Raw genomic sequence first — 22,884 nt, 5'->3', positions numbered from 1 at the left:
ACAGCCCCTTCATCAGGCCGCGCCCAGCGCTGCCGGGGGGCTGCTCGCGCAGACCCTGAGAACGCCGGGGCCCGGGACGTGACGGCACAGGGGGCGCCAGCGAGCGCCGTGACGTCAGCGGCCGGTGGGCCACGAAGATGGGGGGGCCCTTCGCTGCTCCTCTGCCCCGCTGCATAGCCGTCCCGAATCGTTCCTTCCACAGCCTGCTGGAACCCCTGGATGGCATCCCTGGGTTTCACTTGTCCGGTGGGCCCTACCTGTCCACGCACCACTGGTTTGGGGGGGCCATCTGGGTCTCCTAGGTCACTTTCCAAGCAGTCCAGGCCCTACCCCCACTTGGCACTAGGGGCCTTCTCGCACAGTGTTTGAGCTTCTTGAAGCTGCTGCCTGGATCTCCCAGTATAAAGTAGCTCTGTTATCTCAGGTGTATAATGCATTTGGTTTTTCATTTTTTTCCGGAGCCCTAAAGCTTTCTAGAATGATTTGTGAATGTGGTTGCCTGTGGTCAATCTCAGCGTGGGAATGTAAATGCCATGAAAACGGGAGCCGGGGTTCTTTGTCCCTATTACAATCTGAAGTTAACACACAGTGGTCACTCAGAAATTGTGTGTGGAAAAATGAAGGCACTTCAGAGCCAGACGGAACTGGGTTCCAATCCCAGTTCTGCCTTGTTTGCTGTTTATGGGCAGGTTCCTTTGGCTCTCTGAAGCATGTCTTTCTTACTTAAAGAAGTAAGAGGTCTAATGCTTCCTACACAGGGCCAGTGCACTGTAAAGACTGATAGTGTCCATTTAAACTGTCCTCTACAGTGCTCTCCATAAACGGTGTGTTTTGTTAGTCAATTCTCAAAAGCATGCTAGACCTAGGGAGAGCCATTGGATGCTGTACCCATTGTACAGATGGAAAAACTGGGCTTTACAAGCCAGTTGGACTTCACAAATGGGAAAACAGGATCTGAAATCACCAGACTAGCAAAAGGCACAATTTGAACCTGTTTCTCCGAGGTCCAAAGCCAAGGTGCTCTGAAACCTGTCTCTTGAGCCATTTCTGAGAGGTGGTGCAGTGGTCCTCAGACGGGAAGAGCTAGGGAGGATGCCTGCAAGGCTGGTCCACTCCTGGCTTCTCTTGTGTGTCCCCCACTAGGGGCCTGCTTCTACTCTCTAGGAAGTCCCCAGTTTATCTCACTCAGGGAAGATTTACTGAGCACTTTGGCTACTCTAGTGTGGACACTAGTTCGGTCAGCTGGGCTGTCTGAGAAGCAGACACTGGGATGGAGATTGGAGTATAAGAGGTTTACTGTGGGGAGGAGTTGGGAATGGTGGTAGTGATTAGGCCCAGGACCAGGCTGGGAGAGTCTCAGACGGGGTTGCAGGGTTGCAGACCTGACAAAATCTTGGCCAACCTGATGTGGTTCTCTGGGACAAAGAATGTTCCTTAGAGGCTATCAGCAACTGTCCCCCTCAGAGGCAAACAGCATAGGGAGATAGACACAGTTCCCATCCCCTGTGCCCCCAAATCCTCTGTGGTATATGGAAGAAAATAAGAACCACTTCCCACACTCTAGGAGCTCAGAGTCCACTTTACAGGAAAAGACAAACACTCATGAAACCAATCTGTGTCCAGTTTCTGGAAGGCCTTTTAACTTTGGGAGGTTATACTGCTTGTGGGTAATCTGGCTGGGAGCAGGCAGAGGTGGGTGTTCAGGAAAGCTTCAGTGGAGGTTAAAGGACAAGGGAAGAGGGTGGGAGAGGCGTGTGGCCAGGCAGATGCAAAACCTGGACAGGTCTCATTCCAGCTGTGTCTCTAGACATCATCTGCTTTGCAAAAGTGTCAGACCAGAGACCAGATCAGAGCTGCTTGACCTGATGACAATCTGGTCAAAGTTGGGAAACATTTTCTCCCCAAAAATGTTCATTTATTTATTTATCTACCTATCTATTCATTTGTTTGTTTATTTATTTTATCACGGTATAATACACATTACCTAAAATTCACCATTTTAATGCTTGTGATTCGGTATCATTTAGTACACTGACAGTGTTGTACACCCATCAACTCTTTTCTAGTTCCAGAACTTTCTCATTTTCTCCAAAGAAACCCTGTAAGCATCGTGCAGTCCCAGCCCCTCTTCCCTCCGGCTCCTGGCACCATTAGTCTGCTTTCTCTTTATTTAAAAAAACTATTATTTATTTTGTGGATTTTTTTTCCTCCTACTTTCTCTTTACTGATTTGCCTATTTGGATAACATCCATAAACAGAATCCTACAACATGTGGTCTTTTCAGTCTGTCTTCCTCCACGTAGCATCCTTTTTCCGAGGTTCAGACATGTACCATGACGTATCAGTACTTGAACCCTTTTTATGAATGAATATAATGCTCCCTAGGATGGACGCACCTCCTATTTAACCATCTGTGCATTTAATTTTACACTCAACTCCAGGGATCCCCTGGAGTTTATTCACATGCTTTTGGGGTGGGGTGGGCTGAGGTCAGGGTGGCTTAGACACAGTTGGGTCGTCTAGAAGTGGATTTCTAACTAATCTATGTACTCAGGGGGTAGTGATTAATTAGGAGCATGGATGTTAGGGGAGTGTTGTCAGAGGAGGTAGCATTTGGGGTGAGCTGCTGAAGATATGAGTTCCGTGGGCAGGACAGCAGCAGGCGCTCCGTGTTGAGGACACAGCTGAAGTTCAGGCACTGCATCAATCACTTAGCCACACAGAGCTAGCAATCAAGCAAGCTCCTCCCCCCGGGGAGGAAGCAGGGCACCATCAATTCCTATGTGGTATCTGTTTATTTCTGCCCAGCCAGGTGCTGAGCGTGTTGTCAGCCTCTCTTTGTAGAAGTGAAATAGTCTCCCTAAATAGAAAGAATGTTTCCTCCACATCCCTTCCCACACAGCCCCCCTCCCAGAGCCTGATGCTGGGCACTCTGTCCCCAAGCCCCTCACTCTTGCTTATGCCTTCACCCTGCTTCCTGCTCCCATTCAGCCCACCACTCTACTTACTCCTCCACATACATACCTGGCTCAAACCTCCACACCCCCTCATCCTCTCAAGTCTGGTCACCAGCCCCTTCGATGGCAAATTCTATTACTGCCCTCCTTTCTAGAAGCTGACCTCCTCCTTGGCCCCAAAGGCAGGCCACAGCTGGATACTGTTCCCTGAATGCACTGATGTGCAGAATCGGGGCACCACCCCCAAGCTCAAATTGCTCCCGTCTGGAGAAGGATGTCAGGGGAGACTTTTCAGAGACCACACAGAGTAGGATTAGGAGCAAGAGAGACAACAGGTTTGCATGTCCCTGTTTCCCCTTCCTGGACCATCTTCCTCCTCTTTGTCTCACTGAGTTATATGTCCTCTAGGGGCACTTCCTGTTTTGCTATCCTAAGAATCCTTAACCCTTGCTTCTGTAGGGTATGGCCTGACTCCTTAAAGAGGGGAGCAGAAGCCTTGCCTGTTCAATTCCAGGTGCAGCCCTGATCCTATAACAGTATCTGACACATGTTAGCATCAATGCTGCACTGGGGTGGGGGCACCTGGAGAAGCAGCAGTGGTCTCGGGGTAGCTGCCTTCTCCAGTAGAGAAAGCCTGGCTCCTCTGAGCAGTGGCGCTGGAGGCAGAACCAGAAGCACTGTGACACATTCCTAGGAGGTTGTTCCAAGACTTCCCTAAGAAAATCAGGGCTTGCTCCAAGGTCGGGTTCAAGCACAAGTCCTGGGTCATCTGCCTGAGTCCCTGTTGAGGACATGCTGGGGTGGGTGGACATCAAGTTCTGGGGCTCTGAACCAAAACAAAGTTTCTGTGCCCTTACCACCCTCACTTTCTCTCCCTTCTTGTCCCAGTCAAGCGAAGACTATCTTGCAGAGGACAGAATTAGGGCCAAGGCTCAACCTGAGGGCTCCTTCCTCTAGATGATGGAGTACCTGGGGAATTACCCCATTCACCAGCAAGAACACTGGTATTCTCTCTAGCTCAGCATGAAACTGGCAGGCTCTGCATCTCTTTCTAGCTGTGTGACCCCAGCACCATGCCTCCCCTCTGGGTCTCAGCTCCTTTCCTTACAGAATGGGACCTATACCACCTGCATCGACAGGTTCAAGTGCAGGAGCAAAAATGAAGAAGAGAAAATGTAAGCACTCTGAAAACTGTAAAGATGAAAGGGATTATAGTTAAGGCCCAGAACACTCCAATCAAGGGAGAATTTCTCTCTTAGAGCGTGGGAGGCATAGCTATGGCTCCCCAAAGACATCAGTATCCACATTGCCAGAAGCTGTGAATTTGTTACATTACGTGGCAAAGAGGATTTTGCAGATGTGATTAAGGATTTTGAGATGGGAGATTATCCTGAATTACCCAGCTGGGCTCAATGTCATCTCAGGGTGCTTCTAAGAGGGAAGAAGGCAGTCAGAGTCAGAGAAGACGTGATTATGGAAGCAAAGTCAGAGTCATATGGCCAGGAACCCAGAAATGCTGTTGCCTTTAGAAACTGGCAGAGCAAGGAATGGCTCTTTCCCCAGCACCCCCAAAGCCCGCCCATACCTTGATCCCAGCCCTTTCAGACTTTTGACCTCCACTGCTGTAAGGTAGTAAATGTGTGTGGTTTTAAGTCACTAAATTTGTATAATCTGTTAAGACAGCGATAGTAAATTAAAGCAGGGCCGTGCAAACAGTTTCAAATTTGATTCTCCAACTCTCCTTTTCAATATGGCTTCTCAGACAATGAAAGCTTCTGTCACTCCCAGGTTAGCCCATGAGAACTAGCAGATCACTGCTCATCTGTCTCGAATTCCATTTTCACAGAGCATGACAAATTCCGACACAATGGTAGTTCAAATTCCAGCTCAATAATGGCCAAACTGAGTGACCTTGGACAAGATCATTTAACCTTTTTGAGTCAGTCTCTTCTATTTATTGTGGCAATTAAATTGGATTCCACCACAAACTTTTCCTTCGCAGAAATCAAGTGTTGTATCTAGGATTGCCAGATAAAAGACAGAACGTCCATTTAAATTAGAATTTCAGGGCCCTCCCTGGTGTCTCAGTGGGCACAGCACTGTGGAGCGGCCCGCAGCATGACTTGGATTCCTGGTAGGGGAGCTGACCCACATGGCACAGCAGGCCTCCCCTCTCCCACCCGCTGCTCCCCTCAGCAGTGTGTTCCAGTCAGTCTGCCTGTTCTGCTCCCCACTCTGTCTCTGGTGAATCCTCTCACCCCCTGTAGCTCTGGCCTATACCCCAGTTCTATATTGGATAAATAAGTAAATCTTTAAGAAAAAATAGAATTTCAGCTAAAACAAGTTATTTTGTTTTGCTTTTTTAGGGTAGGTATGCCCTATGTAACACTTAGCCATATACACTGCAAACTCATTCATTGTTTTATCTGAAATTCAGGTGTGTCTGTATCTCTCGTTACTAGACCCATAGCATCGCCCCAGGTCATACAGCTTGTAGGCAACAGAGCTAAGCCGCATTCTCAGACCTTTCAATGCCAGGGTCGCTGATCATCCTGCCTGCGACAGCCTGAGCTCCAGTAGGACAGCACACGGCATCAAAAACAAGTGTCATTTGAGCTTTGGAACCATATTTCATAGCTTTAAAATATCTAAAATGATCTATGAGAATAAAATTTTAAAACATACAAATCAATAAGCACATATATAGAGTATGTAAAATCAAAACTGAGTCCAAACCCAAGGATTAAAATGAGTGAAAGAAAAAACTGCAGGTAAAGGCATGTTTTAACATATATTAAATTCAGTCTCTAAAATTGCCTTTTAGGATTTTGTAATCTTCTGCCTGATCTAGGCCAAGCTACAGGTTCAATGGAGTTTAAACTAACTGGCAACTAATCTCACTTCATCCTTCCAATAAGCCTGATGTCCTGTTGCCAGAATATCCATCCCATACAAAAGAATGGCCTTTTCATCTTCCCACCTGGTGGAGAAGGTCATCTGAAGGGTCAGCAGAAATTGCTGGCTTCTTGGAAGCACTTTCCAACAGCATAAATCTCATGGATCAAGGCCCCTCCACACCCCACCCCACCCCCACCCCCGTGCAGACGTCATGTTCACGGAAGGGAGCAGTCACTGTGCTACCTGGTGGTGGAGTCACCTGTTGTGTTTTTGGGTTTTTTTTTGTTTTTTTGCCACAACCACACTTGCAATCAGTTCATGTGCTGACTTCAAGTTTGGGTGGCCCCACAAAGTGGAGGGTGCTACCTCCTTGCACCATGAAGACCTGTTGTGCTGACAAAGGTGCACAGAGGACCTGGTGAGGATGGAGAAGCTGCAGCGCTTTCCAGACTGCTGGTCTGGTCCTGTGCCAGGCCACTGATGTCACTTTGGGTTCCACAGGTACACAGGAGTTGCCAGCTCTTCTTGCCATCCTAGCAATCTCAGTTCTGGACAGGACATCTGCCATCCACTTGTGATTGGGCTTAGCTTTTTCACAGACAAGTTTCCTCCTTGCCTTTTTTTTTTTTTTTTAAAGATTTACTTATTCATGCATACAGAACTGGGGTACAGGTCAGAGGTGCTGAGACAGTGAGAGGATTCACCAGAGACAGAGCAGAGAGCAGAACAGGCAGATCAATGAAGTACACTGCTGAGGGGAGCAGTGGGCGGATCAGGAGAGGTCTGCCGTGCCATGTGGGTCAGCAACCTGGCCAGGGATCAAGCTCATGCTGAGGTGAATATGGCCAGCTTAGCAGTGCTGTGCTTTAACCCACAGTGCCACCTGGAAGGGCCCATTCCTTCCTGCCTTTTGAAGCATCCTTTGGACAGACTTCATTCTCAGGCACTTGATCTTCAGCTCTGCAAAATTCTTTCACTTTTCTTAAAGCACCACAGGAACCTCTTACTTCCCTTCTGACCCCTGCATGGTTCTAGCCTGAAAAAACTTCCTTTTCCAAAATTGAGATGTAATTCACAAAACATAACTTTATATAACATAAAAGTCACCACTTTGAAGTGCACAATTCAGTGATTTTTACTCTATTCACAAGGTCACGCAGGCCTCATCACTACCTAGCTCCAGAACATTTCTGTCACCCCTCAAAGAGGCCTTGCATCCATCCACTGTCACTCCCCACTGCCCCTCCCATCTCTGGCAACACTCACCTACTTCCTGTCTATGGATTTGCCTTTTCTGGAGGTTTCCTAGATGGAAAATCATGCTGTCTGCTGCCTGGCACACCTGATTTCTCCTTCACTTAGCATAACAAGCTTCACCCATAGAGCACATTATCGGCTCTTCACTTCTCTTACCCATGTAATTCCACCGTATGACTGTGTGTGCCACAGTCATCCCTTCCACAGTGATGGACACTTGCATTGTTTCCACTCTGGTTGTTGCCGATCATGCTACCGGAACATTTGTGTTCAAGTTTTTGCGTGAACACTTTTTCAGTGCTTTCCAATATCTACTTTGGACTCGAATTGCTTGGTCATATGGTAACTCTGCATTTAACTTTTCTGACGAGCTGCCAGAGCGTTTCCCACAGCAGCTGCAGCATTTCACATTCTCACCGCAGTGTGTACGGATCCCTTCCAATTGCTCCACATGTTCACCAACAGTTGTTATTTTCCTTTTCAAAACAAATGATAACTCTCTGAGTGGGTGTGAGGTTCTCTCTTTGAGGTCTTGCATTTGCATTTTCTGTATGGCTCGAAGAGCGTTGAGTAGCTTTCTATGTACTTATGGTCTACCGTATATATTCTTTGGAGAAGAGTCTGTTCAGAACCTTTGCTCATTTTTCAATTAGGCAGCTTGTCTTTTTTGTTGTCGAGTTAACGGAGTTATTTATATGTGCTACATATTAAGTAAAGCCTTAGCAGCAGATGCTGCGCAAAGATTTTCTTCTATTTGTGTGTTTTACATAGTGTCCTTTGACATGCAAAAGCTTTTAATTTTGGTGACACCCAGTTTATGTCTTTTTCTTTGGTTGGCTTAGCCATGTATGCTACTTCTTGAATATTGACCAGCACCACATGAGGTAGAAAATACCTGTACAGATGAGGAAACTGAGGTGCAGATGGTTAAGAACCTTGCCAGAAACTAAGCATCTAACCTTAGGATCTGAAGGCAACTGTTCACAGTCCCACGCCCTAATGAGAAACCAGCCCACCTGTTCCAGCACTGTGTACCTAAGTGGGAACCTGGAAGTTGTCCCCAAGTTGTTCAAGATCAGGACTGACTACTTGGCAGATTTCATAGCTCATTTTGTATTGTCTCCTGACAAAATGTAGGGTCCGTGCGGGGTGAGCATCATGGAAATGCAATTCCTCAGTGACCCAGAGGCCCTATCCATCTTGTTCCCCTTCAGAGCCCTCAGAAAGGGGCTCTGACCTCTCACTGGGGTTCTAATCACAATAAGAGTCAACAAGGAAGTGAGGCCTGTGTAAGTCGGTTAGGTTTAAGGGTGGGGGGTGCCTTAGGTTGACTCAGGGGCAACAGATGAAGAGGACCCAGGTCTGGGGAAGGGTGAGGGGAAGACAGTGGGCCCCAGGGGAGACCTAGCCCAGAAGTGGAGGCAGAGGAAAGGCACACCTGTGTTTCAGGTGTCAGGGGTCTGTGAAGCCGGTCCCTGCCTGCTGGGTCAGCCACCTGAGGAATGGAGCCACTCCTGTCTGACCTGCTGCAGTACAGCAAAGAGGCCTGGGCTGAGGGGTCACCTAGTGAGGGTCCTTCCTTCCACTGTGCTGCTGCCTGGAGGCTGTCATCTGCCCGGGGCCAACCCCTCCCAGAGACCTGGGTGGTGGCAAGTTCTACACCAGGCCAGAGGGAGGTTTTTCTGGATGTCCAAAGCCACCTGTGACACATTTCAGCATCCTAGAAAAATGGCAGGTCTATTCCTGTCTTGTCAATACTAGGAATTCCTGTTTGGGTGCTGTCTTCCTTGGGTTTGGTCTGCCCGAGGCGGTGTAAATCACAGTGGAAACACAAGTAGTCATAACTTCCACATCCGTCAAAGGTGCACTTTGTGCCAGAAACTCCACTGGACTTTTTCTGTCTATCCAGCCATCACCATCACCAACCTTATAGGAAACCTGCAAGAGGCAGGGTCCCGACTTTCAGAGGTGAGGGAGTGGACATTCTTAGAGTCAATGGTTTAATTTAGGTCAGCCACCTAGCGACACTGGCCCTCTCCCAGAGCACTGTCATGCTCCAGGAGACTGACCGCCACCTCACCCCACGTCCACCCCTGAGGAAGCAGGGAGGAGGGGCTGCTGCTCGTGCCACCTGTGAACTGGAGACTGTTCTCTAGAGGAAGAGGCAAGGCCACCCGGCTTGGGGAGACATCATGGCCTAGGGCGGCCAGCTAGCTCTCCGGCTCAGACAGGCTGGAACAATGGCTCTGAATCTTGTGTAAGCGTCAGACTCACGGGAGAGCATTAAACTACAGGTTCCTGGGCACAGAGCTGTGAATTCTATAGGTCTGAGGAGGCCCCCAGGAATTGCATTTCATGGAGCCTCTGGTGGTTCTGATACAGTACAATGGTTCTAATACAAAGCTAAGTTTGAGAATCTGGGGCTGGCCCAACCCCTTCACTAGTCAAAGAAACTAGAGCCCAGATGAGGAGGTGTCTGGCCGTGCTCAGGAAGGAAACAGCAGAGCAGAGTGGAGATTCAGAGCCAGGTGGGCCTAGCTTCCAACATTAAACCCTGTCTCCTGGAGGAGAAATCCAGCTTGAAAGTTAACTGTCACTCTGGAACTGAGAGAGTTGCAAGGCAAAAATGCAAAATGTGATGGCCACAGTCAACACTACTCTGTAGAAATAGAAAAGCTGTTAAAAATAGGCCCTATGAGTTCTCATCACAACAAGGACTGTTTCCTTTCTCTTCTTTTTCCTTTTTATTGTCTTTGTGAGATGATAGATGTTAGCAGCTCTCACCGAGGTCATCATTTTACTATATGTGTAAATCAAACCATCATGCTGCCACCTTAAACTGATAGAGGGATGTCTATCAATGATTATTCAATAAAAACTGGGAAAAAATTAAAAGGTGAACTTGATCAACATTTGAAATTTTTAGACTTTCAAAAGTGTAAAAAGCCATGAAAGACAAAAAGGATAGCCTACTGACTGAAATATTTGCAGCAAAGGAGACAGAGCTATACTTGCAGCCTCTATCTTATCCAGACATCTATTCATCTAGGTGGTAGAGAGTAGACAGACAGACAGACAGGCAGATAGATCAGGAAGTCATCAAGGCTTTCATTGGCTAAATAAGCAGAGCTTACCTAGAACACAGTAATTAGCAAGCAAATATTTCATGCAAAATTCTTAATCAGTTGATAAAGTTTAAAATGTCAATAAAACAGGCTACTATTGACACTTTTTTTCTGGAAGATTTATTTATTTATGCATACAGAGCTGGGGTACAGGCCAGAGGTGCAGGGGGCAATGAGAGGATTCCCCAGTGAGAGAGTGGGGAGCAGAACAGGCTGAATGACAAAGAACACTGCTGAGGGGAGCAGCAGGCAGGTCAGGAGAGGTCTGTTGCGCCATGTGGGTCACCTCCGGGGCTGGGGATTGAACTCATGCGGAAGTGCCTTTAACTTCTTAGTGCTGTGCTTTAACCTGCTGTGCCACCAAGGAGGGCCCTGATGACACTTCTTTTAATGTATATTTTTATATCTGTGAATTTATAGGAAAAGATTGGGAAGCATGCCCTGGGTGGTAAAACAGTTTGATCACCTCTTACTATTTTCTCCCTTTAAAAAATAAACCAGGGGCCCTCCCTGGTGGAAAAAAAAAAAAAAAAAAAAAAAAAGGTAGACATAGGGTAGGGGAACTTTGGGGGAGACACTTTGGAAGAGACTGATTCAGCTGAGGAGAGCACAGCCTGCCCCCGCAGCCCCTCTCCTCACTGAGTGCTGGTGGGGTGGCCGCTGCTCTAAAGAAGGATTAGACCGCGTGGGGACCAAGTGTTTGACGTTACAGAGTACACAGCCCCATCCTAGTTCCTTCCTGACCCGTGACCATGGGTTCCCCAGGCCAACCCTGAAATGCTCTGTCCAGGCCTCTTTCATGGGAAAGAAAAATAAATGCATGTGTTTATGCTACTTTGGCTTTCAGTCATACACAGTGGAACTAAATTGATCTGATGGTCACGTCACATCTCTATGGGAACGCAAAGGCGCTTGCACTTTTCCTGCCATGTGTGACACTGCCTTGGCTCCTTATGATTGCTTTTCATAACAGAAATAGAGTCATGTCTTGTTTATGTACACCTCTGCTTCTGGAGCCCCAGAGAACTCGAGTGCCAGCCCGACCTCTTCCCAGCCACGTGGCCTTGGGCTGTCAGTTTTTCTGAGCCTGTTTCCTCACCTGTAAAGTGGACATGATAATAATAGAACTTACCTCACTGGGTTGTTGTGGTGCTTACATGAGCCAGTGCAGATGAAATCCTTGGCCCTGCGTCTGCCTTACAGGTGCCCGATCCTATATTATGCTGCCTCACAGGCACAGGCACTGGCAGAGCCAGTTAGAAAAACATGTTGTTGAATTAAAAAAAAAAAAAAAGTTGGTTGCAAAATTGGCACGAGTATGATTCCTTGTGTGAAAAATTATTTTTATTTCTATCTCTAGATGTATATCCACGTACCAGGTGTCTAAAGGGATGGTCCAAATGTTAGTAGTGGTAATTTCTGGAAAGCCGAATTTTTGCTTTCTTCTATATGGATTCTCATATAGAAAAGCATATAATAATATGCTTTTAAGCCTATTTAAGGCAAATGTGGCCCTCCCTGGTGGCGCAGCAGGTTAAAGCAGAGCGCTAAGAAGCTGAAGATACTTCAGCATGAGTTCAATCCCCGCCTGCCCCAGAGATGACCCACATGGCTCGGCAGACCTCTTCTGACAACCCACTGCTCCCCTCAGCAGTGTACTTCTTCAATCTGCCTGTTCTGCTCCTCACTGTCTCTGGTAAATCCTCTCACTGGCCCTGCACCTCTGGCCTGTACCCCAGTTCTGTATGCATAAATAAATCCATCTTAAAAAAAAAAAAGCACATGTGCTTTTAAGCATATAACAATGCTCAAAAGAGCATTGTTATCTTTTGAGCAGAAAAAGAAAAAAAAAAACCCGTTGGCAAACAATACAACAAATCATGCCAAGAATCACTGGTCATGCCCTTTGACCTGGCAGCCTCCCTCCTGGGAGCTGACCTGAGGAAGTCATTCAAAGAAGGAAGAGACTGGCCGTGAAAGCAGGTACTGCAGCATTATTTACAAAGGAGGAAAACAGGTAACCACCTGGCTTACGTCAGGGCAGCAATTATTAAATTATTCACTCGTTGGAACATTGTGCAACAATTAAAATGAGAGCGCTGACGTGAACAACAAGGGGAAATGCCAGTGACGCAGGAGATGCGGGGGCAGGGGCAAAAGGGACATCTCTGGGGGACCACCAGCGCGGACTCCTCTCGCCCGCATTTGGATGAGGACTGGAAGAAACGGCACATAAAAAGTTGAATTTGTTGGGGCCACTGAGGGAGGGTGATTTTTTTTCTTTTTCATTTAGGAGTCTAATGTTTCTATAATGTTGTTTGTGTAATAAAGAAAGAATTGGTTTTTAAAAATCCCCTCTGGGAAAGGAAAGGCAAGCAGAGAGAGGAAGATAAAAGGGAGAAGCGCTGGGGCTCTCCAGATGGGGGGTCTGGAAGAGAGAAATCCAGATATAATCTAAAATGCACAGGCGAACAGCACCAGACCTGTGTCCTAGCTGAGTGGCCCCAGAGAGGGCCTCCTTTGTCCTCGGCCTTGAACATCATGGGGCGGACAAAATTAGGAAGTCAGTAGGTTAGCTGGGGTACAGAGCGCTCTTCAGATTGGAATCATTTGGAATACTGATCAAGAGTGCCGATGACGCAATCGTAAAGAAGTGCGTATGCACCCCTGTGTCTGCAGGGGTGTGTCCCGCGGGCTTCCTGGAGGCTAGTGTAGTTGGTGAGTCCAAACAGGGAGATGTGGGCCCTGGTCACCAGCAATGGCACTTCTTGCAGTTTATCCTAAACCTAAGGAAATGATCAAGCTAGGGCATGCAACTATAAAAATGTCTCCACAGACACACTGGACATGGGAAGGAGCTCCCTTCAGGAGAGTGAAGGAGAAAGCACCAAAGCAAGATGCGTATTAGTCCATTTTTTAAGATTGTCGATCTAGAGATAACTTCATCGGCAGGTAAGGATGTTCTAAGACCTAGGTCAGCACCTAGATAGCCGTTGGCTTGAATGGCAGGGTAAATTCTATCAGCCAATTTAATTACTTTGCAGTAACAGCCCCCAATCTACCAGCTTACATGCTGATTTCTCACTCTGTTCACATCTGTTGTGGTCACCTGCCCCTCTGCCTAAGATCTGCACTCTGGGACCCAGGCTGAAGGTTTCTATCTGAACATTGTGGGCCTCGGTGGCAAAGGGAGAAGGCACCAGCTCTTAAATCAGGGCTGGCCAAGTCTCACAGCCCTTCCCATGTAACATGTCTGCATCTATAAACCCCCTCAGACCCTCAGAAAGGGGCACTCAGGAGAGTAGTGAACAGTAATATAGATTGAACAATGTATAGAACAATGTATATTTAACAGTATATACAGGTTATTTCTTCTGTCTTAGTCCAAGCTGCTATAACAAAATTACCATAGACTGGATGGCTGAATCAACATTTATTTCTCACAGTTCTAGAAACTAGCAAGTTTGACAAGGTGCCAGTAGATTCGGTAGCTGGTGAGGATCCACTTTGGGACCAGAGACATGCTTCTTCTCCACCTCCTCCCATGATGAAAGGGGCAGAGGGCTCTTGGGGCTCTTTTTCAAGGGCACTAATCCCATGCATGAGGGTGCTCCCCTCTGCCTTGGTCACCCCCAGCACCCACCTGCTAATACCACCTCCTGGGGGATTTGCTTTTCACCTAAGAATTCCGACCTCTAGTCTACAGTGTTGCTGTTACTTAAAGGCCATTTCCTTTGCAGAACACAGGCCTGCCCCAGGAAGCGGGTGGCCTCGCAGAGATGAGACCTGTGGCTTCTCCTTGTTAGAACCTCTTCGGGACAGAAGACAGAGAAGCTACCCAGTGTCAGGTGGAGAGGGTGGCACAAGCCGGAGGCAAGAGAGGACAGGAGGTCAGGAATTGGCCTAGTCTAAGAGACAGGTTACTTGACCTGGAATCCTGGTAAATATAAAATGTTGTAACAGGATGTTCTGGGTGTCCAGAGTGTCAAGTCTGCAACTTATTACATTATGACGTGACTCAGGAATGTTTGAATGTTCCCACATATAAAATGGAAACTAAAAACCTGCCAGCCTACTACCCGATGGGATGGGGACTTAATCATGGGACTCTAAAATCAGTGCTCTTGCACACACATTACACATGCACATGAATTACATTTCCTCTCATCTCCTGTCCCCAGTGTAGCTTATTTCCCCCTTTTAATGGCGCTCATGTCCTTTTCAGCATGGCGGGAACAAGACTACGTCCAACTTCAACGTGGCGGAGAACCTCCCTGTGGCGGAGCCTGGAAAGCCAGGGTGCACAGGGGAGGCCACCTCCGCTTTGTCAGGGCTGGCGGGAGCCGTGTCCCCTGGCGCCAGCCTCAGGATAGAAGGCAGGAGATGACAGGCTCCCAAAGTCCAGTCATTTAGGGAGCATTTAAAAACTAGATTCCTGGGCTCCACCTCCCTGGGAGTCTGGTTCACCTGGCAAGGGTGGGGCCAGACTGAGTCACAAAAGGTGATCTGTGCCACCCCCACCTGGCCCTGGCTGCCGCCCAGCCCCTCCGCACCGCCTCACGAGCTCTTCAGCAGGAAGGGCCCGGGCATCTCGGGTGGCAAGAGCCGGGAGCTGCGAGAAACCCGAGCAGACCCGGGTTACCTGCTCCGCCCGCCCAGCTCGCTTCTTGGATATCACGCGGAGCCTCAGGAAGAGTTCCCCGGGGCGGCACAGGGCATCGACAAGCTGCTCCAGGGTCAGAAGACGGAGTGCAACCGACGTCTTCCTCTTCCAGCTCCCGCCCTCAGAGCCGGATGTGCTCCCCAGCCTGCCCGCACCTCTTGACTGATAACCTGGAAACGCATCTCTTCACGAATCTATGCACACAGAGTTCCTCGAGGACCGAGACAGGTCTCATTCCTCCAGCTGTGCCTGGCACAGTCTCCGGCACACCATTAGTGCCTGCTGAATATTTCATGAATCAAGGAGAGGCAGTGACACTTACCACGTTATCACAGGGGCAGAGGACTGATAACTCACACCCACTGGGCACCTGAGACGCATGTGCTCACCTCTGAGAGGTGCAGGGGACCCCATCCTTAGTCACCCAGCTGGTGCCCTGATTGGCAGTAGTACTAAATGACTTTGATATGATATGAACGTTATGGAGCCTCTTCATAGGAAAATGCCTTTTTTTCTATCTCTGTCTCTTTCACACACATACGCACAAAACACAAGTCGCAGGTTAAAGGTATCAGCCCTTCAAAAGGGAAAATTCTTGTTCTATGGGTGATTGTCTATGAGTGAGTGAAATAAAGACAGTCATAACTTAATACTTGGGCATCCCCAATCTAATCATTGGTTTAGGAAGAAATATCAGAGGATACGAACATCACTGTGCAAAATGAATGTCAAAGACCAGAACACCGATTTGGTCTCGAGGTTCTCACTCCATAGATAATCTAGTAATTTCAAAGAAAAAAGTGCACCAGAATAAGGGTGCAGTTGGACACTTATCACCTTCCTCGAGTGCTCAGAATGAGAGTTACTGTAGTGGGCCGGCCTGACAGTTCATATGTGGAGTGGCACAGCATCAATAATACTATACAAGGCCCTCCCTGGTGGCGCAACAGGTTAGGATGCAGCACTGCAAGCTGGCCGCAGCCACTTCAGTGCGAGTTCAATCCCAGCTCCAGAGGTGACCCACATGGCGCAGCAGACCTCTCCTGACCCGCCCACTGTTCCCCTCAGCAGTGTACTTATCAGTTGGCCTGTTCTGCTCCCCACACTGTCTCTGGTGAATCCTTTCACCGCCCCTGCGCCTCTGGCTTGTACCCTGGTTATGTATGCATAAATAAATTAATCTTTAAAAAAATATCTATATAGTGCTCCTGCCAGGAGCCTCAGCCTAAATCCCATGATTAGGAAACAGTCAGATTCGGCCAGATAAGGAGGCATCCCACAAGTCAAGTGGCCCAGAAGTTCAGCTGCATAGAAAACAAATGAAAAAGGAAGGAGGGAGGGGAAATTAGAAAAGACGCAGAAGAGACTCAATAGCCAAAAGTAAAGCAGACAATTGCACTGGGGTCTGCGTCCCCCAGAGAGCTTTCAGGTGTTTTGGAAAGACCTGTGAAATCTGAAAACAGACTGCATGTTACTGCACGATACAATGTCCTTGCACGGATCACAGTGTTGAGGCTATATGGACAATGTTCTTTTTCTGAAGAGATGAAAGTTAAAATGCTTAATGTCTATAACTCTCTTTCAAATGGTGCAGCTGAAAGAGAAAGGGAGGACGGAAAGAATCAAGGCAGCTAGCAATGAAAGATAAAGTAAATGTTGTCAAAACACAACCATCAGTGAGCACGGGAAACACTCTCATTTTATTCCAGGCCACAGGTATCCTTGATAACATTATAAATACCTGCCTATTGCCAGGCTTTGCAGACACCCTGTAATGAAGGCTCTCGGGTTTACAGTGAGCTATTCTTTCAACTTTTTTGTAGGTTTAAAATCTCCCAGGTGAAATGCAAGGAGGTTAGCAATCTCTGGCCTGAGACTAAGCCTCTAGCCCCAAATCAGGATTCCACACCTCGGGAAGGAGCCAGACAATGGAGAGGACCCAGGTAAAGGCAGGTTCAGGCTCTTCAACTATAACCCCATAACCATCTCTGCAGGTAGGTGTTCAGGGGTGGCTTACCAGGCTCTAGGTCACTCCTGAAGTCCCCCTCTCCCCCCTCTCTCCCCTCTCTCTCTGCTTAGTTGCCTGCACCCTCACTCTAACAGTGGAAAGGCAGGGCCTGTGGCTCCTGCCCCCCCAGACATACCCTGTTTGTGAGCAAGGCTGGCTCTGATCTCTCCCGTCCTCAGAGAGGGCCCACCAGCACAGCTCAGTTCCTCCTGTGTCCTGCACTGTACTGTTCAGGGTGAAAGGTTGGCAGACCTATTGTTCAGAACTGTTTGCTGTCCAGGATCTTCTCTGGAGTCCAGTAACGACAGGCACTGACGCAGAATCCCTGCTCCTGCTGTGGAAGTGGTGGGCACAGTTGATGCCAATTCCCAGATTGAAAGGCCCTCCACCCACCTGACCCAGCCAGGCCCCCGGGGGTGCCAAGCCAGCCATGACTGGAGTGGATGTTGGTAGCGTTAGCCCAGCCCCCACGGCCCACCTGACACAGTCCTGGGACACCAGAACATGTGGTCATCCTCCTGGCACAGGAGAGGGATGTCTCTGCTGCCAGGCATCTTGGAGCTGAGGCAGGAGGGTGAGTAACAGAGAGTCCAGCACAGCTAGACCCTCCCAGGAACATCGAAGACCTCTGGAAAACCAAGATGCCTGGATGCGATGGCCTCGTCTTACCAGTTTCAATCCCCCCTCTCCACCAGTGTCAAGCCCCAACACCCACTGGTCCCTTCTTTTCATCTCTCTTGTGTTTGTGGATCTATAGCCAGGGTTCCCTGGGACCCCTAAACCACCCCCCATACCTGTGATCCAGCAGCAGTAGGCCCTGCTCCAGCAGCTCCCCCACCTCCTTGCTTGCTCCAGATATGTCCCAAAGGGTCAGCTGGGGCTCAAACTGCTTCCAGTGCTGGGGAAACCAGAAGGCTCAGGAATGCAGGAACCACAAGGTGGCTAACTGGCAGGGCTACCCCAGGCAGAGGGGTGCAGGGGGAACAGCCTGGCATCCAGGTTCCAGCACTGATGCATATACACCAGGGCCAGGCCACTGGGCCCGCAGGGAGGCAGGCACCTTTACCCCACTCCGTGATCAGGATGAAACCCAGCTCCCAGCCACGCCAGGTCTCCCCCTGCTCCTCTGCTCCGAGTACCGCCAGCCCCGGCCAGGGTGTTCCGGCCTGACTACTCCCAGAACAGCTCTATTACAATCGCTATCTATTATATTTCAAAAACATTTGCTATCCCTAATCTAGTGTGTCCTCCCACACAGCTGGGTTCAGAGAGACAGCAGGATGTGTGCCTACAGATACAGTAAGAAAGGGACTAGGCCCCAGGGCCTGCAGCCCTGGCAGCGGTCTCACCACTGCGCCACAGTCTAGTGCTTGTGCCCATCAGACGCCGGCTGGAGCAAAGCCCCAGAGGAATGGAGGGCGTGTGCAGGCACCCTGGAGCTCTCACCTGGTGAGTGAGCCCCACGTCTGTGCGCAGCCCCATGGCCAACACTTCCTCCAGCCTGAAAGGAAACACAGCAGGGCTCTGGGACCGGGCCCTGTGCCTCTCCACTGTTCAGCCCCACATATAGGAATATGCACCGGGGGGCTTGTGAGAAGCATGCAGCATGAGGTAGGGTGGAGACAGCGTAAGGCAAGAAACAAAGGTGTGCATGTGGAAGTATTTTGGGGAGTGCAGGAAAACCCCGGGTGAAGGCCCCTGTGCCCCCAGATGCTCACAGCTCCAGCTCGCCCAGAGGGACACACTTCCGGGTGCCATGACCAAATAGCTTCACCTCTTTCATCCAGTTGTCAGGCTCCAGGGTCTGGATCCGAGCCTCGCGGGTGTGGCCCCCGGCCCCGTGAGGTATAAATCGCCCATGGGCCCCTGACAACAACAAGCGGCCTACTTCACTAGCAGCCACACTGGATGCTTGCAGCTGTTCAGCCAGTGGTCTCAAAGTGTGGCCCCTGGTCCTACAGCATCTACATGTAGAGATGTGAATTCTTGAGCTCTACTCCAGCCTTGTCCAGTCAGAAATTCTGGGGGTGGGGCCCAGCAATGTGGGTTTCAACAAATCCTCCACATAATTCTGATGCACACTAAAGTGTGCCAGACACTGTATTAAGAACCTCAAAATACGTAACCAATAGCACTATGAAGTAGGTGTTATCGTTTTGTTTCACTTTATGAGGAAACGTATAAATAAGAGGCTAAATAAGTGAACCAAGACACAGAACTGTGGTGGCACAGTGGACTTAAGCACAGCACTACAAGCTGGCCGCAGCTGCTTGGATGCAAGTTCAATCCCTGGCCCCGAGGTGACCCACATGGCACAGAAGACCTTTCCTGTCTCCTTGCTGCTCCCGTCAGCAGTGTACTTATTCAGTCTGCCTGTTCTGCTCCCCACTCTGACTCTGGTCAATCTTTTTACCCCCTGCACCTCTGGCCTCTCCCCCAGTTCTGTATGCATTAAAACAAAACAAAACAAAACAAAACAAAACAAAACAAAACAAAACACAGAATGGTGATAACACTCCCTGAGTTATCCCTTCTATGGTTCACAGAGGACTCACCAGGCCCAATGCCAAGGTACTGACCACACTGCCAGTAGTTCCAATTGTGGATACTAAGCGCCCCCTGTGGGGAGGGAGGGAATAGTCAGTGCCCGTGAAGGAGAGGACCCACCTCTGCTCAGGTAAGGGTACCCAGTGGAATGACCCACCAATGCAGCCTTGAAAGCACCAAGCAAGACCCTTCTCCCCAAAAGGCCTGTGACCAGGGTCACTCCCAAGCCTGCCATTGCGCACTGCACCCACCATCAGCCCAGGACTTACATTCCGGGCGAAGTTGGAGACCTCATACTGGCGGAAGCCGGCCTCGCGCAGAACTTCCCGACCCTCCTGGTACATCTCAGCAGCGAGGTCAGGGGCAGGGGCAGGCAGCGAGCCCTGCTGCACTCGGGTGAAGAGCGCCGTGCCCCGCTCCAGGGTCAGCTGGTAGAGGGACAGGTGGTCGTCACAGTGGCGAAGCAGTTCCCGCAGCTGCCGCAGCCAGGCCCCAGCTCGCTGTGCCGGCAGCCCCAGCATCAGGTCCACAGACACGCGGCCAGGGAAGAGGCGCCGGGCCTCTGCCAGTGTCCGCAGAGCATCGCTGGCCGAGTGCGTCCGCCCCAGCAGCTGGAGCTCAGCATCGTCCAGGGACTGAGGAGAGAGGGTCAAGTGTAAGCACGCAGGTCAGCCCGGAGGGAGGCAGTCAACTGCCATGGACAGGCACAGGGGAAAAGGCGGGACACGGCAGGGAGCTGGAAGGCGGGTGGACAAGCCGGATCCATGGGCACCCCTCTCGGGAGAGTCCATGTCCAAGTGCTGTCCTCCAGCTTCCAGCCATTCTTCACACTGTCCAGTGTTAGCTCCATGGTACACATGAGAAAAATGAGGTTTAGAAATCTTAGGGAACTCACCCAAGGTCACACAAATGCCAAGTCAAACTGAGAATCTGACTGATTTCAAAGCTACCAGCCTTAAATTTTCACATTTTGTTTTGAATATTCAAGAAAAGTTGGGGGGAGAAGCACAATAAATAACTCATCTGAATCCATCAACTAACATTTGTCACTTTGGTTTCTAAAACTGCTGACTCATGAGAATAAGTTACAGGTGAGCACTGTCTGAGAAAACTTTTTCTGGTGATGGAATGTTCTCTCTCTGCACTGTCTGACATAGTAAGCGCAGCCGTCCGACAGTTAATTAAATCTAAATAACTCCATTTCGGGTGCTTGCTAGCCGGTGTCCAGTAGCTACTGTATTGGTCAGTGCAGGTAGGAAACATTTTAGTAAAATGATGGGAGCCACTGGCCACATGCTAGTGAGCGCTTGAAATATGGTTATTCAAGTTTATTTACATAATGTACTCCCCTTACCCCTAAATACTTAAGCATGTTATTTCATAAGAATAAGGACATTCTCTTACATAAGCACAGTCCAGGTACAGAGTTCAGGAATGTAACATCTAATACATAAGCATATTCAAAGTTGGCCAAGCACCTAAGATGGACTGTAGTAATTTCCTCTTCCCATCCCAATCCAGGATCCTGTCAGGGGCCACAGCTGTCAGCTGTCACTGTTTTTTTTTTAATCCCATTTAATCTAGTCCAGAGCTTCAGCCTTTCATCGTCTTTTGACATTGAAGAGTACAGACAGCTGTTTTTTAAAATGTCTCTTAATGAGCATATTCTGGAGAGCTGTTGTATAGCATTGTGCTTATAGTTAATATTACTCCACTGTGCATTTACTACTAAGAGTCTAGCTGGATCTCATGTTATACATCCTTACCACAAAAAGCCTCAGAACTTAGGTTTTCCTGAAGGTTCTTTCCTGATTTAAGGTTCGCCACAATCAGATTTAAGATATGCATTTTAGAGGGTAGATCTGAGAGATGATGTATCCTTTTCAGTATATCCCATCAGGAAAAGTCCTCACCCCAAAATCAGTGATAAGTGGCACAGATAGAAAGCAGGGAAATACCAGATATGGAAATACCAGGTGTCAGTTGTAGAACAGGTTTCTCCCTACTTAAAAACACTCAGGGACCCCATAGGCAAAAAATCCAAACTCTTTAGCCCAAGGCTTTTAGATCCTACCTTGCAGTCTGATCTCCAGCCTTTTGAGTCACAAGGAATGACTCACAGCTTCCCCAAATAAGCAAGATTCTTCCATATCCTGTGTCTTTTCCTCCCACGTCAATTCCCCAGGTGAACTCCTCCTGGGTCAATCACCTCCTCCAGGAGGATTTCCATGATTTCATCAGATGCAGAGGCCCTTCCGTCTGTACCCTGAAAGCCTTTGTAGGCAGCCTTTACCATGATGCAACGATCTGATCACCTGGCTGCCTCCTCCTGTGTCTCCAACCACACAACGAGTCTCTTTTGAATACCTACTGTGTGCCAGGCACAATGGTGGGTGCTTGGAATACAGTGATGAACAAAAGGCACATGATCCCTGCCTCATGGAACCTGTGGTCTAGCCCAGCAGCAGGCAACTAAGTAGTGACAAGTGTGAAGACACATTTTTCAGTACCTAGGGGGATCTGGCACCAAAAGGAACTTGTAAATGTCTCCTCCATGAATGCATGAATCTGACCAGAGGAGCAGAGCTCGGAAGGTCTCCATGCCCTGAGACCGGGTGGGCGAGTAGGGTTACGAGTAGGGTTACCTGAAGGCCAATGGACAACCTGTTGACCCCTGCTGCCCCAAAAGCTGCCAGCCTGGAGCCTGGGGCTGAAGTGGGGTTGGCCTCCAATGTCACCTCCGTGTCTGCAGGCAGGTGCACTGCCTGGGCCACCGTGTCCAGGACAGCAGCCACCGTGTGAGGACTGGCCAGGCTGGGAGTGCCCCCCCCAAAGAACACAGAGTCCACCCTGGGGAAAGAGGATGGAGATGAGTCTTGTGCTGAACCAACGTCCCCACCCCCAAATAATTTCCCAGACCACGCGTCCAGCCTCTGTACCCACCGCTGCACCCCACTGAGCCGCAGCAGTGTCTGAGCTTCAGTCACCAGACAGCTCCGCACGGCCGCCTCATCCACACCCCGCAGGATGTACTTGTTGAAGTTGCAGTAACTGCAGCGCTTCTCACAGTACGGCCACTAGTGGGAGAGTGGGCGGGGTGGGGTGGGGAGGGTGACCCCAGGTGGCCCCGGCCACTTCCAGGGTTCTGGCACACACCTGCGCAGCGCCATTCCGAGGCTAAGCAATGGAACCCTCCAGGGGCAAGTCGGACCGAGGTTTAAAATTCTGCCCACTTCAATGCGGGGAAACCGCAGCGCAGAAGGGCAATCACTCGGTCACGATCGCCGCACTGGGAGGACCCCGACTTCGGATCCTGAACCCCGGCACCTCCCAGCCTGGCGCGGGTGGGGGCCCACGCGTGACAGCGGCCACGCCCCTGCCTGCCACTCACGTGCACGTAGAGCGCCGCGCTCCGGCTCCTGCGCGCCG

General features: G+C 49.5%; 1 protein-coding gene across 1 annotated transcript; it reads right to left on the bottom strand.

The window, feature by feature from the left end:
- Positions 1 to 16,956: 16,956 nt before the first annotated feature.
- Positions 16,957 to 22,882, bottom strand: RSAD1 (radical S-adenosyl methionine domain containing 1; the record flags this gene model as incomplete). Its single annotated transcript, XM_012726056.1, has 10 exons — positions 16,957 to 17,242; positions 17,387 to 17,536; positions 17,703 to 17,806; positions 18,355 to 18,409; positions 18,627 to 18,774; positions 19,464 to 19,527; positions 19,725 to 20,090; positions 22,101 to 22,305; positions 22,399 to 22,532; positions 22,847 to 22,882. Coding segments are annotated over 9 exons (1,230 nt in total), but the record flags the coding sequence as incomplete, so codon positions are not given.
- Positions 22,883 to 22,884: the final 2 nt, after the last annotated feature.

The sequence above is a fragment of the Condylura cristata genome, unplaced genomic scaffold (assembly GCF_000260355.1).
Source record: "Condylura cristata isolate star-nosed mole 26May11 unplaced genomic scaffold, ConCri1.0 scaffold00017, whole genome shotgun sequence".
Lineage (NCBI taxonomy): Eukaryota > Metazoa > Chordata > Mammalia > Eulipotyphla > Talpidae > Condylura > Condylura cristata.
Note: the sequence above shows the minus strand (reverse complement) of the source record. Positions and strands in the feature narration are given on the sequence as shown.